Here is a 13,317-nt window from a genome sequence, read left to right on the forward strand (position 1 = left end):
ACACTATGTTATTCCCAGTGCGGGAACGGGAGTGTGAACGGCTGTTTACTGTGCCATTCCTCTCTTATTCCTCCAGGAAATCTGTGAGCAGAATGCCATACCCTTGTCTATAGGACATTTCCCTTCACACTCTGACGTGTAGGGCGCTGATTGGACAGTGTGAGAAGGTGTCGAGGCACATCTTATTGTGAAGAGGAATGGTAACACCCATCATTTCTTATTCAAACATTTCCGGGAGGAATCGCAGAGGAAGAATTCCTATGAGGCATGCAGGTATATATGGGCATTAAAGGAGTAGCGACTGGTCCCCTTTAAAAAATGGGGTAATTTAGTCTTTTAACATTTTTTAAGAGAATATTTTCATATCAGAGATTTATGACATGTCCTGTGCGTCACATGACTCTAGAATGGGGGTCCGCCGACCCCGTCCTGTTGGCCACCGCGTCTAGGCAGCAAGAGGCTGACATATTTATGACATATCCACAGTATAAGGCTACATGCACACAACCGTATGTGTTTTGCGATCCGCCCCAAAAAAAACTGATGACATCTGTATGCCATCGTTTTTTTTTTTTTTTTTTGCGGATCCATTGTAACAATACCTAAAACGGACAGGAATAGGACGTGTTATATTTTTCGGGGCTACGGAACGGACATACTGATGCGGACAGCACACGGTGTGCTGTCCGATTTTTTTGTGGACCCATTAAAATGAATGGGTCTGGATCCTATCCGCAAAGAAATCCTGGAACGGACACGGAAACAAAATGCGTTCGTGTGCATAAGGCCTAAATGTGTGAAATAAGAATAGGTGTCTGCCCCCCACCCATCTGATAGTGATGACCCATCGTGCAGTTACGTAATCAGCCATGTGACTCATGAATGTGATGTTGAAGCCCTAGCGATCTGATATTGGATACCGATCCCAAGGATAAATCATGTATAGGTAAAGGGGTCGGCCCAGGAAAAATATTCAACCTTTTTCATAGCAACACCAAAATACATTTATAATTGCATATAATTCAAGGTTTAGCATAGCCGCTGAGTTATTCAAGAAAATGTATATCAGTATAGCGCCACCTGCTGTTTGTTCTTTATTTCTCTGTCCACTTTGCTAAGAGGGACAGACGTGCTCAGTTCCATCGTTCAGCTGCCACCAGCTGCATTTACTATTAGAGGATGTGACAGTTACATGCCCCCTGAGAAAAGGCCCCCCCCCCGCTGAGAGGGGACACAATCCTCAAGCTATAGAGGGAGAGAGAAGCCGAAATGACACACGCTCTGAGCTTTGAATGGGAGAGAGCTGCAGCAGAAAGAACACCCCGAGCTGCGACAGAAAAAGCATACCCCTGAAGCTGTGAAAGAGAGAGCTGCAGCAGAAAGGACACCCCAAGCAGTGACAGGAAGAGATCTGCAACAGAAAAAGCATACCCCTGGAGCTCTGAAAGAGAGAGCTCCAGCAGAAAGGACATCCCCGAGCTGTGACAGGAAGAAAGCTGCAACAGAAAAAGCATGCCCCTAAGCTGTGAAATAGAGAGCTGCAGCAGAAAGGACACCCCCCGAGCTGTGACAGGAAGAGAGCTGCAGCAGAAAAAGCATGCCCCTGGAGCTCTGAAAGAGAGAGAGAGCTGCAGCAGAAAAAGCATACCCCAGGAGCTGTGAAAGAGAGAGAGATGCAGCAGAAAGGACACACCCATGAGGGGCCAGCTTGAAATAAATCTAACAAAACAATTGGAGCAATGAATGGGGGGGATCTCTGGATCCATGAGAGGAGTATGCATCGCACCGGTCTTTCCGTTTTATAGATTTGCTCCTCGTGCATGCTCGGTAGTGCAGTTTCCTCTCCCTGCACTACAGTTATATTACATGATGCAGCGTTTGTCGCACGTGTGCATCCATATGTATGGCTGGGCTGCAGGAATAGGCTTTCTGGGGTCTGCGTCCTTGGCTGATTATTACCAGACGGCCTCTGCTCCAGCTTCCTCGTAGATTGCGATCATGTTAGTGGAAACAGTGACTGCTTAAACAATGCTCGTGTCTAATTATCAGACATTCTTCTTGGACTTCATTCCTCAGCTTCCAAGTAATGGACTGGAAGGCGGAAAATGAACGTCTGGCATGCTACGGTAATGCTATGGCTTGGCAGGGACTCAATGGAACTTGCAGCTCTTCTTCCATGGATAGATTTTACATCCTCGTGATGATGGAGAACTGAACAGAAATGAATATCGCGTTTCTTTTCTATGTTTTTTAATATTTTATATATTGGCTCAGCTTCAGTACGTGTCCCCATGACTCAGGAGGTTTTGCAAAAAGATTGTGATTTTAAAGGAGCTTTCTGGGAATACTAGGATTTTTAACAGATATACTTATCTCATATACATCTTCCCCATGCATTTATTTTTCCAATTTTGACTCTCCTGAGTCTCATTTTCTCCATGTAAAGAAATCCATCTGGTTGGTCTCCATCTTGTATGTAGCACTTCCTGTTGCTGTATCCAACCAAACCCATGATGCACTTCTCCTTTCTCAGTAACAGCTCCAGCACCGCCCCTAACAATGTCCAGTTAGTTTATAGCCCCTCCCACCCAGCTAGTTACATAGACACTCCCCTATCACTGCCCCGCCCATGGACATAACTTCACAGGAAATAGAGATGACTGGACATGGTCATGTGACCACAGCCCAGAACAGAAGATAAGAGCAATAAAGGGAAAAGAAATACAATATTTTTTGCTTTTATAAGACACTTTTTTTCCCCCCTCAAAAGTGGGTGAGAATGTCAGTGCGTCTTATAAAGCGAATACTAATGAGTGCTTCTATTATGTATGCGTTCGTTATTATCCAGGAGGCGCAGGGAGCCGTGAGTGAAGTGCTGCAAGCTCTGCCAGTACTCATCGCTCCCTGGTCTATTCTGGGCCCACGCTGCCCCGTCCTAACTGTGTACAGCGCGAGCATGTAGTGCGTGCACTATGACCTGATGCTGCACGCAGTTGGGTCACAGTGCAGGCCCGGAGAAGACCAGGGAGCGTGACTGAGAGACTCCTGGACCTGAAGAGCAGGAGAGGTGAGTTAATTATTTTATTTTGCCTCTGATAGGGATCTCATCTGAAGTCTGATGGGGATTTGACATGGAAGTCTGATCTGAGGTCTGACATGGGGATCTGATGTCTGAAATTGGCTGACCAGTGTACTGTCTCATGCTGTGCTCATTTGGGGGGTTGGTGGCCCTCTCCTGGCTCAGGGGGCCCCCCAGTGCATTTATCTGCTCCCCTGTGGGTATAACTGCCTGCTGTGTATTCATTCCAGACCCCTCCCAGGGGCTTATTAAAGAGGACCTTTCACCTGAAAATGCAAGTTAAAATAAAGAGATACCCTTACTTGCCGGCCCCCGGTGGTGCTTATTCAGTTGTTAAATTTGCACTCAGTGCCCCCGTTTGTCCGCGGTGCCCCCCGCAATATTTCCCGCCTTCTATGCTAATGAGCCATTCGGCTCAACTGGGCGGGCCTGAAAAAGTTCTCCCGGGCGTGTCGTCCCTCTCCCTGGCACGGAGCGCATCCAATCAGCGCGCTTCGCTCTTAGCCAGGGAGAAGAAGCTCAAGTTCTCGCGAGATTCGCGAGAACTGGAGCGATTTCATGCATCCTGAGCCGCGAGAATCTCGCGAGAAATGGAGCTTCTTCTCCCTGACTAAGAGCGGAGCGCGCTGATCGGATGTGCTCCGTGCCAGGGAGAAGAAAGACACGCCCGGGAGAACTTTTTCAGGCCCGCCCAGTTGAGCCGAATGGCTCTATGGCATAGAAGGCTGGAAATATTGCGGGGGGCACTGCGGACAAACGGGGGCACTGAGTGCAAAATGGACAACTGAATAAGCACCACCGGGGGCCGGCAAGTAAGGGTATCTCTTTAGTTTAACTTGCATTTTCAGGTGAAAGATCCTCTTTAAACCTATCCTGGAGGGAAGGGAGTGCTGCTATTTACATGGGAATATATGTTGGAGGGGGTGATGTTATTTGCATGGGACTGTAGGATGGAGGGGCTGAAGGGAAGGGAAAGTTATTTACATGGGGCTGAAGTTTGGTATCGCCGTAATCATACTGACCCCCAGACTTCGTATCTTATTTTTAGCGCATAGTGAATACTGTAATATCAAAGCCCAAAAAACCTTGGGGGAATTTTTTTTTTTTTTTTTCCCAATACAAGCTATGGTAGATTAAATGGAGCCATTCAAAGTACAACTCCCTCCCTCCTAAGACTGTGTGAACAAAACATTTTAAAAGTTTCGGCTTTTGGAAGGCGGAGAAGAAGAAACGAAAATGCAACAACTGGCCTGGTCCCTAAGGGGTTAACGACTTATACTATTCTAGTCTGGCTGTAAAAGCGTGTGCGTCACCTTCCAGAAAATACACGGACTTGGCTATTTCCTACTTTCATTATATATGTCTTCAGAAATCTGTAATCGGTGCCAAATCATTTACCAGAAATAGGAAAGTATACGGGCAGCGAGTTTATCACATACCCCCGGGGTCTCCCGTCCTGTACTACGTGAAAATATTTACAGCATCTAAGGGTCTGTTCATATGGAACATCAGCAGAAAACGTGTCGCTAAGGAATAAACGGAACAATAATGCTCCATAGGAAACAAGGAGGTCATTGCAGTTCCTTCGTTCGTGCGTCACTTGTCTGATCATCTCTCCGAAGGGGAGCGATTAAAATGAATTAAATGTCCTCAAAGCAGCCCAGTCTTGTCATCGGTGATCACTCGAGACCTGATGCTCTCAGCATTCATTAAAAGGGTTTTCTAAGACTTTAGAACTGTTGACCTATCTTCTAGATAGGTCATCCGTAGCTGATCGGTGGGGGTCCGACACCTGGGACCCCTGCCGATCAGCTGTTTGTGAAGGCCTGTGAGCGCCTCAGCCTTCTCTAAGCTCACCAAGCACAGTGCCGTACATTGTATACCGGTCTGCTTGGTATCGTGCGCAGCCCCATTCACATCAATGGGGCTAAGCTGCTCCTAGGCCATGTGAGTAATGAATGTGACGTCACTGGTCTGGGAAAAGCTGAGAGAAGGCTGCGGCACTACTGCGAGCGCCTGTGCCTTCTCAACCAGTTGATTGGCGGGGGTCCCGGGTGTCGGACCCCCACCAATCCATAGGACCTCCTTGTTTCCTATGGAGCATTATTGTTCCATTTATTCCTTAGCGACAAGTTTTCCATATAAACAGACCCAGAGGATAGGTCATCAGTTATAATTAAGTTTCGGAAAACCCCTTTAATGCTAGGAGTATCAGGCACTTATGCACCTGGCCAGCAGGTGGCCTCCTGAATTTAACTGTATTACCGTCCTCAGTATGGAGATAGGGCGGTATTATATACTGCACTGTGGTGTTGGGATTTGCTGGGCGGTATTTTGTGCTGCATTACGGTATTGCTGGCCCTGCCTACTTGTGTTGTCCCGCCTTCTGTCAATTTGGACTCAATTTGGACTTGTGTTGACCCTGCTTCTGTTTAGATGCTTGGATTCCTTGCTTATTGGCCCGATACTGACAACGTGTGTCTTTGTTTGAGATGTTCAGCTGCGGCTTTTTCACCTTTATCGAAATGAACATGCACTTGTGGCATATTTGTGCCTCTCTGGTGCCACCTAGAGGTGAGCTGATGTGAAAATTCATAAATCTGAGCTGCAGTAGCCTATCTCTGATCATTAGTGAGGTTTTTTTTTTATTGTGCAGACAATGGAGGAGATTTATCAAAACTGGTGTTTAGGAAAACTGTCTTAGATGCCCATAGCAACCAATCAGATTCCACCTTTCATTTTTCAGAGCTCCTTTGGTGGAATCTGATTGGTTGCCGCGGGCAGCTAAGCCGCTTAGCTTTGCTAATTCTCCCCCCTAGTTTCTATCTATAGCACTACGTAACTCGCCACAATTGGCCTCACTTCTTGTGATAAAGGAAGTTCTCCACATAAAAATCTGTCTGTGTTCAATAAATTAGGCTTCATTACTGTTTATTTCATGGGAACAAATCACAGCCTGTGTCAATAAAAAAAATGGGACTCTTCACAAAAGAACCTCCTCAGTTTATAGTCACACTGAATCCCACGCGTTTCCTGCCTGGGATGACACCATTGAGGCGATCTCGTAATGTCTCTCAGTAGCTGCTCTGTCATTCACTTTATGCCGCCTGGAAAGTGGGAAGCCGTCTCACTCCCGGTTAGAAAGATAAATAATCTCTAATAGGAGCGCAGTGTTAATCTATTTAGTATAGCACAGATGTCGACGTGATGAGGTTATTCCACTTATGCGCCCATTCATCTGCTTCAATTACCTAAATAAATCCTAGATTTCCCTTAGGAGTCGCCTTCATTGATGGGCCCCATTGCAATACATTAAGGCCTATTTTTTTTTTTCATACTATTTAGTACAAAGAAAAGTTCGAGATTTGCCCTAATGAGTCACTGTCTCGTTTTCCAGTGGAATGTGAGGGACTTGAACGCTTATTTCTGCTCGGTTTCTCTGTCTTAAAAGGACATAACGGTGCCTTTAACTTCTGTCATGTGAAAACCTCTGTGTTAGGGCTCATGCATCACACACACATGGTTTGGTCCGCATCCGATCCGCATTTTTTTTCCTACCCATTCATTTTAATGGGGCGGCAAAAGATGTGGACAGCACACGGTGTACTGTCTGCATCCGTATGTTTACTCCGCGGCCCCGCAAAAATATAGAACATTTCATATTCTTGTCCACATTATGTACCTGGATAGGACGGTTCTATTTTGGGCCGGACGTTCTGTTCTGCAAAACGCGGAAGGAACATGGCCATTATCCGTGTTTTGGGCATATGCAATTTGGCGGACCGCAAAACAGGCAACGGTCGTGTGCAATGAGGCCTTACCTTAATAAACCAAAACACTAGACTGGAGAATTACATAAATAGCAATTACCCCAGGTTATTATGCGACTTTAGTAGTGGGGATAGTCAGATATCAGCTAAAAGTTCCTGGATCAGCTCACCTTGCTCTGCATGGACTCAAACAAAAGTCTCCAAATACAGTGAATGAAGTCCAGCATAATCCTCTTCATAAAACTATTGTCTAGATTTCAGTCCTTTAGAGAGAGTCTGTCACCACAATTTGACATTATAGACCGCTTACATAGCGCTGTAGCATAACTGTACACGAGTCAAATGGTACCTTTTTTGTTGTTTTGTTCTGAAGTTCACCAGAGGCAAAAACACAGTTTTATTCATATGCAAACGAGAGATCGCAAGTGCCCAGGGGAACGGCGTTCGGGCTGTAAGTGCCCAGGGGAACGGCGTTCGGGCTGTAAGTGCCCAGGCCACTTTGCCTTCTTCTTAGATAACGCCAGTGTACTGGCTGAGATTGTGGCGGCGGCGGTGAACTGCGCACTCGTGGGATCTCAGCCAGTACACTGTATGATGCAAGAGGCTTACATATCAGGTCCATCTCGGGGACCCACACCGATCTCCAGAACTAGACCCCTGAACTTAGAGGAGAGTAGCACAGCTGCCCTCCATTCATTTATATGGGACTGCTGAAAATAGCGAAACGCTATCTCCGGCAGTCCAATATAAGTGAATGGAGCAGTGGTCATGCTTGCACAGTGCACTCTCCATACATTTGTATGGGACATCCAAAAGTAGCCGAGCGAAAATAGACGATGAGACCTCCAAAAATAGCCAATTTTTGGAACTACAACTTTCGGGGGACCTGTTCTGGAGATTAGGTGCGGGTCCCTCTGGGACATCCTAGAGATATGCCATCAATGTCTCAGATGAGACATCCCCTGTAAGGACTAGCATTGTCAGAAACATGTTGATCGAGGTTCCCTCCAGGTTCACATTATTCTGCTATACTCCGTCAATATTGCTTGGATAATGTTTTTAAAAGACTGAAATGAAGAGGATTGCACTGGACTTATCTAACTACAGCAAAGTGATAATTATCAGCTGGCTGAGGTCTGGAGAATTTCTTATTTCCCACTGTAAGGCTACTATCACATCTGCTCTAGTCATTTCTGTTCTGCTCTATTGGCTGAAACGAATGGAGCTGAACAAACCCAATTGACTATAAAGGAGTCTTCTCTGGTTTCCGTTCCAATGTCCACTTTTTTTGTGGGAAAAAAAGTCCAGCATGCAGGACTTTTTTTGTCCACTCCCTTTGGTGGAATCTGCAGCAGAGCCTCCAACGCAGATGTGGACAAGCCCTAAGGCTATTTGAGGTTCTGGTAGTCTTAATGGCTAGATATCAATAGATTTTGAAGTTTACCCTTTTAATTACATAAATGTTTTGCTGGGGTTGTAAAGAAAACTTCACCTTTTATTGATTACAAAAGTACCATGAATAATCAGTGGAAATTTTGAGAAGGAGAATTTACTTATAGTATAATGGTTAAAGGGGTTATCTGAGATCATTAAAATCTCAGACAACCCCTATAGTGTCTTGGAATAAAAAGCATGATATACTCACCTTCTCCAGTGCCATTCTCTGCGGCACTTGTCCGGACCGCCTGGGGCTGTTTGTTGACACGCCTGGATATGACACCTGACCACTGTAGCAGTCACTGTCCTCAGTGGTCAATAGCTGAGGACAGTAAGGCTAGGTCTACACGACGACATTTGTCGCGCGACAGGATAGGGCGCAACAGTTGTCGCGCGACATTTTGTTGCACCAATGTCGCGCGACAATTTTTATAATGGCAGTCTATGGTGTCGCACTGCAACATGCGACATGTTGCGACTGCGACGCGACAGTCGCAGAAAAATCCATCTTGAATGGATTTTCTGCGACTGTCGCGTCGCAGTCGCAGTATGTCGCATGTTGCAGTGCGACACCATAGACTGCCATTATAAAAATTGTCGCGCGACATTGGTGCAACAAAATGTCGCGCGACAAATGTCGTCGTGTAGACCTAGCCTAATTGGCTGCAGTGGTAAGGTGCCGATTCCAGGCCCATCACTGTGAACATCATAATGTTGGTTATGTAACCCTATTCAGCACCTCTCTATTGACGAGGACTCAGCCTGTCTGACCATACATTGATTTCATTGGACACCATGTAATTCTCCATTTTCCCCGTGTAGGCCCTGGAGAGGAATTGAACTCTTACTGCCAGGTGTAGAAATTTGGATGCATAGTCCACAATTATGGAAGGATGATGCAATTTTCCACAGAATCAGTTGAAGGAACGTTTCTATTACAGATTGCGAAACCATTTGTCGTAAACAATCGAATATAATAAAAGAAAATGAAAGTAAAAAATAAAACAAAATATAAAAAACATTATGAATTCTTTTTAAGCTCAGACTTCACTCACAAAGGTTGTGAAAAAATATTACATGAAATGCAATCAATACAAGTGCACATTTTTAATAAGTACTCCATACAGATATTGTAAATGTGAAAATAGAATAATCGTGTATGCACGCCCAGGTAAACAAAATGTATATTTAAAAAAATGTTAACATGAAAACAGCTCTCCGAAAATTAAAGTTTTAAAAATTGGTGCGATTTGTGCAAAAAGGTTCTAGGAAATGGGATTTGTGTGGGAGTGGGATCAATTATTCACGTTACTTACTGTAATTTGTGATTGCCGTGATAGTGGAGTAGCTGTTGGTGTTATTGTAATACTGCTGGTGATTTTATTTGTGGGTTTATTTGGAGTCCCGTTAGTCAGTGAATGTCTTTTCTCTTGCACGGGCGTGAAGGGACTGGTGGGCGTTCCTAAGTGGATGTGTATTTTATTGTCCTCAGTAGTTATTACACTTGATGTTGAACCAGAACTGTTTGACCTTTGAAACTGCCAACCAGTCTGTTTGTCAGGGGAAACTCGAAAAACTGCATGTGTTCCACCAATTTCCATAGGTTCTGGAGAAAGCATCCGATCTGGGGAACTAGAAGAACTTGCTAAAGCCAATACCTGGATAGGGGACATTGTTCTCTCGGGAGTTATAGAACCACATGAGTCTGGGCTCCTAGGCCGTACAAAAGAAGTCATTGTAAGGGGTGGTACTACTTGCTCTGGTGTTACATATCCATCTATTACTCTCGATTTCACAGGTGTCAATGAACCATTTTGAATAATTGTTATTCTTTGTTTTGGAGTCCCACAACTTGGTATTACGGCAGTACTTGTAAAGGAGTGTGGGTTTTCCATAGTAGGGCTTGTAATTTCAAGTGTGGCTGTGTTTTGTCCATGATCTGGTGTAACTTTGATATGTAAAGGTTGTCCAGGTGTATGTGTAAGGACCATATCTCCTGGATGGATGTAGTTTCCATTTTGTTTCAAATGTACTTTCCCATTTTGGGCCTGTTCTTGACTAGGCTTATTCCATGGAGATACTTCTTTTCTGTTGTTGTTTATAGAGTTTCCATTTGAGGAGTTGCACTTGTAAGTTAAAGCAGAATCGTCATCATTTGCCTCATCGTCCTCGTTATCACTTTCTTGATAAAGTTGTCCGTTTATAACTGCTCTCTCCAAAGGAACAAGACTTTTATAATCGGGTGGCTCATTGTATGTTGGATCTGTCTGCACCTCTTTTGAAAACACTTGAAAATCAGAAATTCTCCGTCCATTAAGGCTAGGTCTAAGGCTCTTGCTAAACCGACGATACCTTTCAAGTTCTTTCGAGAGGTTTTCCATTTCTTTTGACAGCTCTTTGTTTCTGTTTTCTTGTTGATTGAGCTTCCTCTGAAGGACAGACTGGTCTCCTTTCAAACGACAAATGTTATCTTCTGTTTTCATGTAGTCATGGATCTTTTCTTTCAAGGCCGTCACTTCTCTAGAAAGGTGACCTGACCTTGCCTCTTCTTCCTTCAGCTTTGCAAGTAACATTTTCTCTTGGTACGATCCTGATTTCTCAGCCAGTTTGTGGTTTGCTAGTTCAATTTTTATGACTTCAAGTTCTTCAGAAAACATTTTGGCTTTCTGCTGTTCATTGTAATATTTTTTCTCCAGAGATTCAAACTCGTCCTCTGTTTTCATGAGGTCATCTTCCATTGCTTTCATTTGCTTAAGGGTGTGTTTTAGCCTTTCAACCTCTTGCGTGAGCTCTCTAATTTTGTTGTTTTCTTGGTAGAATGCTTCTGGCTGCCTACTTTCTTGTTTCATTTTGTTCTTCAGAAACTCCTTTTCAATAGATTCAAGGGACTGAAGCTTCTTCTTGAGGACAGTAACTTTGGACATTAGGTCATCTCCCTTCTCCTCCTCTGCTCTTAGTTTGCACTTGAGATCTTCATTATCTTTTGTGATTGTGTACATCTTCTCCTGTAATTCTGCATTGGACTTAAGAGACTTCTTACTTTCTTCTATCAATTTCTCAGTGATAGACGTCACTTTGTTTTGTTCCTGCTGTAGTTGTGTATTAGCTGACTTTAATTTATCCTCAGTTTGCCTGATTTTTTCTGTTAGTGATTTCCGTTCCTCCACAAGCAACACAGTCAGAGTTTTTAGTTTGGTTAGGTCTTCTTTTAGTATATTTTCCGTCTTTTCAAGCTTCACTTCAGTTGCTTCCAGCTCCCGTATTCGAACTTTTAAACTTTCTAGTTCATTACACAGTTGTTTGGTGGCTGCTCGCTCTTTTTCCATGGTGCATTTGATAGATTGACATTCTTGTTTACTTTTATTAAATGCGTCTTCCAGTTTTTCCAACTCATTAATTCTTTTGCTCAGCTTGTCTACCTCTACTTTAAGGGATTTACTTTGTGATGCTTCTTTTTCTAATTTTTTGTTTAGATCTTTGCATTGTTCTTCCATTTTTATGAGTTCTTCATCTTTGCCTTCCATTTCCAGCAGACGTTTTCTCAGCTCCTCAACTTCTGCCATGAGGCTGGAGTTTCCACATTCTCCTTTATTCATCTTCTCTCTTAGGTCATGAAGTTCGTCCTCTGCTTTACGCAGTGTCTTGTTTGTTTCCTCAAGCTCATCGATTTGTCTACTGAGAGCTGCCAGCTTTAATCTGAGTTGGCGATTCTGAGTTTCCTCACTGGTTAGTTTGGCCATCATGGATTCGTGCTCTTGAAAGAACCTACTTTCCTGAGTTTGAAGTTCTGTTTCAAGTCTGTTTGCTTTTTGCTCTTCTTCTTCTGCTTTTAGTTCTGTAGTGTCAAGTTTGTCCTGTGCTTTTTGGGCAGTTAACGTTAGCTCTTGGATTTTGGCACTTTGTTCATGTAAGTGTTCAGTTAACCTCTGTTGCTCATCGACCACAATTAACGCAAACGACTTCAACTTTGTGAGCTCATCTCGGAGTTTGGTTATTTTTTTGTGGTTCTCTCTCTCTTTTTTAGCTTGGTATGTTGTTTCCTGTTCAATCAGCTTTTTTAGCCTAGAACATAGAAGAGAAAATGAGGCATGAAAACTAAGGGTCACGATTTTAGAAACATAAGGAAGTATATAATGTGGTTTAAAACTTATGTCAAGTAGGCAAGTCTTAAAATAATCTAACATTTCTTAAAGGAGTTCTCTGCTTATATAAATTAGTGCTCAAGTGCTTTATTTGGTACATTTTTAAAACTATTTTCCAGGAATTTTCCTATGGATAGGTAATCGATATTTGATCAGGGTCTGACCCCTGGCAGCCCTGACCTTTTGAAGAGGCCATGGTGCTCAAGTGAATGGAGCTGAGATGCAGTACCAAGCACAGCCTGTATACAATGTACAGCTCTGTGCTTAACAGCTAATGGGTAGGGTTGTCGGGTGCCAGACCCCACAATCATATATTGATGACAAATCCTGAGGATATATGATCAATATTCTTCTTCCAGAAAACCCCTTAGAAAGTTAAACTATCTTACTGAATATCCTAATTTTTGAGCTTAAAAAGTTGAAGAAATCAATATGGTATATTCTCATTTGTATTGTTTTATTGCCTGAAATAGACTGTTATAGTTGAATTTAGGGGCTTATGAGTAACATGCATTTTTTTCATATTTTTTTTGCCTATGGATTATCCATTACTGTTACAAATGTGGTTACACCATTCTTGGGGCCAGTTCACACAAATAATTTTGAAAAACATGCTTAAAAAAATCATGGAATCTATGTGGGGTTTTTTTCAACGCAAAATAATGCATCTTTTTGACTCGTCTTTTTTTTAACCACCGTGTTCAATACAAAGCTGAATTTTCAGCTTGAGGTTTTTAAAGCAGATCTGCACCAAAAAACTTACAGAAATGCATGGACTTTCTTCTGCTTCCCATTCATTTCAATGGGAGATTCAGTGCTGTTTCTGGCCCAAGATAGGCCATGCTGTTTCTTTTTTACATGTGTAATAAAAAAGCAAGTGCTGCTTCCC

The 13,317-nt window shown here is 43.4% G+C and overlaps 2 protein-coding genes across 2 annotated transcripts in view; one reads left to right on the plus strand and one right to left on the minus strand.

Annotated features, from left to right (window-relative positions):
* The window catches only part of CMSS1 (cms1 ribosomal small subunit homolog), a 310,876-nt gene that overhangs the window by 16,363 nt on the left and 281,196 nt on the right, over positions 1-13,317 (plus strand). The gene's annotated exons all lie outside the window — the stretch shown is intronic.
* Positions 1-13,317, minus strand: part of LOC122930835 (filamin A-interacting protein 1-like) — a 33,942-nt gene that overhangs the window by 4,713 nt on the left and 15,912 nt on the right. The window contains exon 2 of the mRNA XM_044284476.1: positions 9,603-12,348. Within this exon, the coding sequence (XP_044140411.1) occupies positions 9,603-12,348 (2,746 nt within the window). The remainder of the gene's footprint in view (positions 1-9,602; positions 12,349-13,317) is intronic.

The sequence above is a fragment of the Bufo gargarizans genome, chromosome 3 (genome assembly GCF_014858855.1).
Source record: "Bufo gargarizans isolate SCDJY-AF-19 chromosome 3, ASM1485885v1, whole genome shotgun sequence".
NCBI classification, from domain to species: domain Eukaryota; kingdom Metazoa; phylum Chordata; class Amphibia; order Anura; family Bufonidae; genus Bufo; species Bufo gargarizans.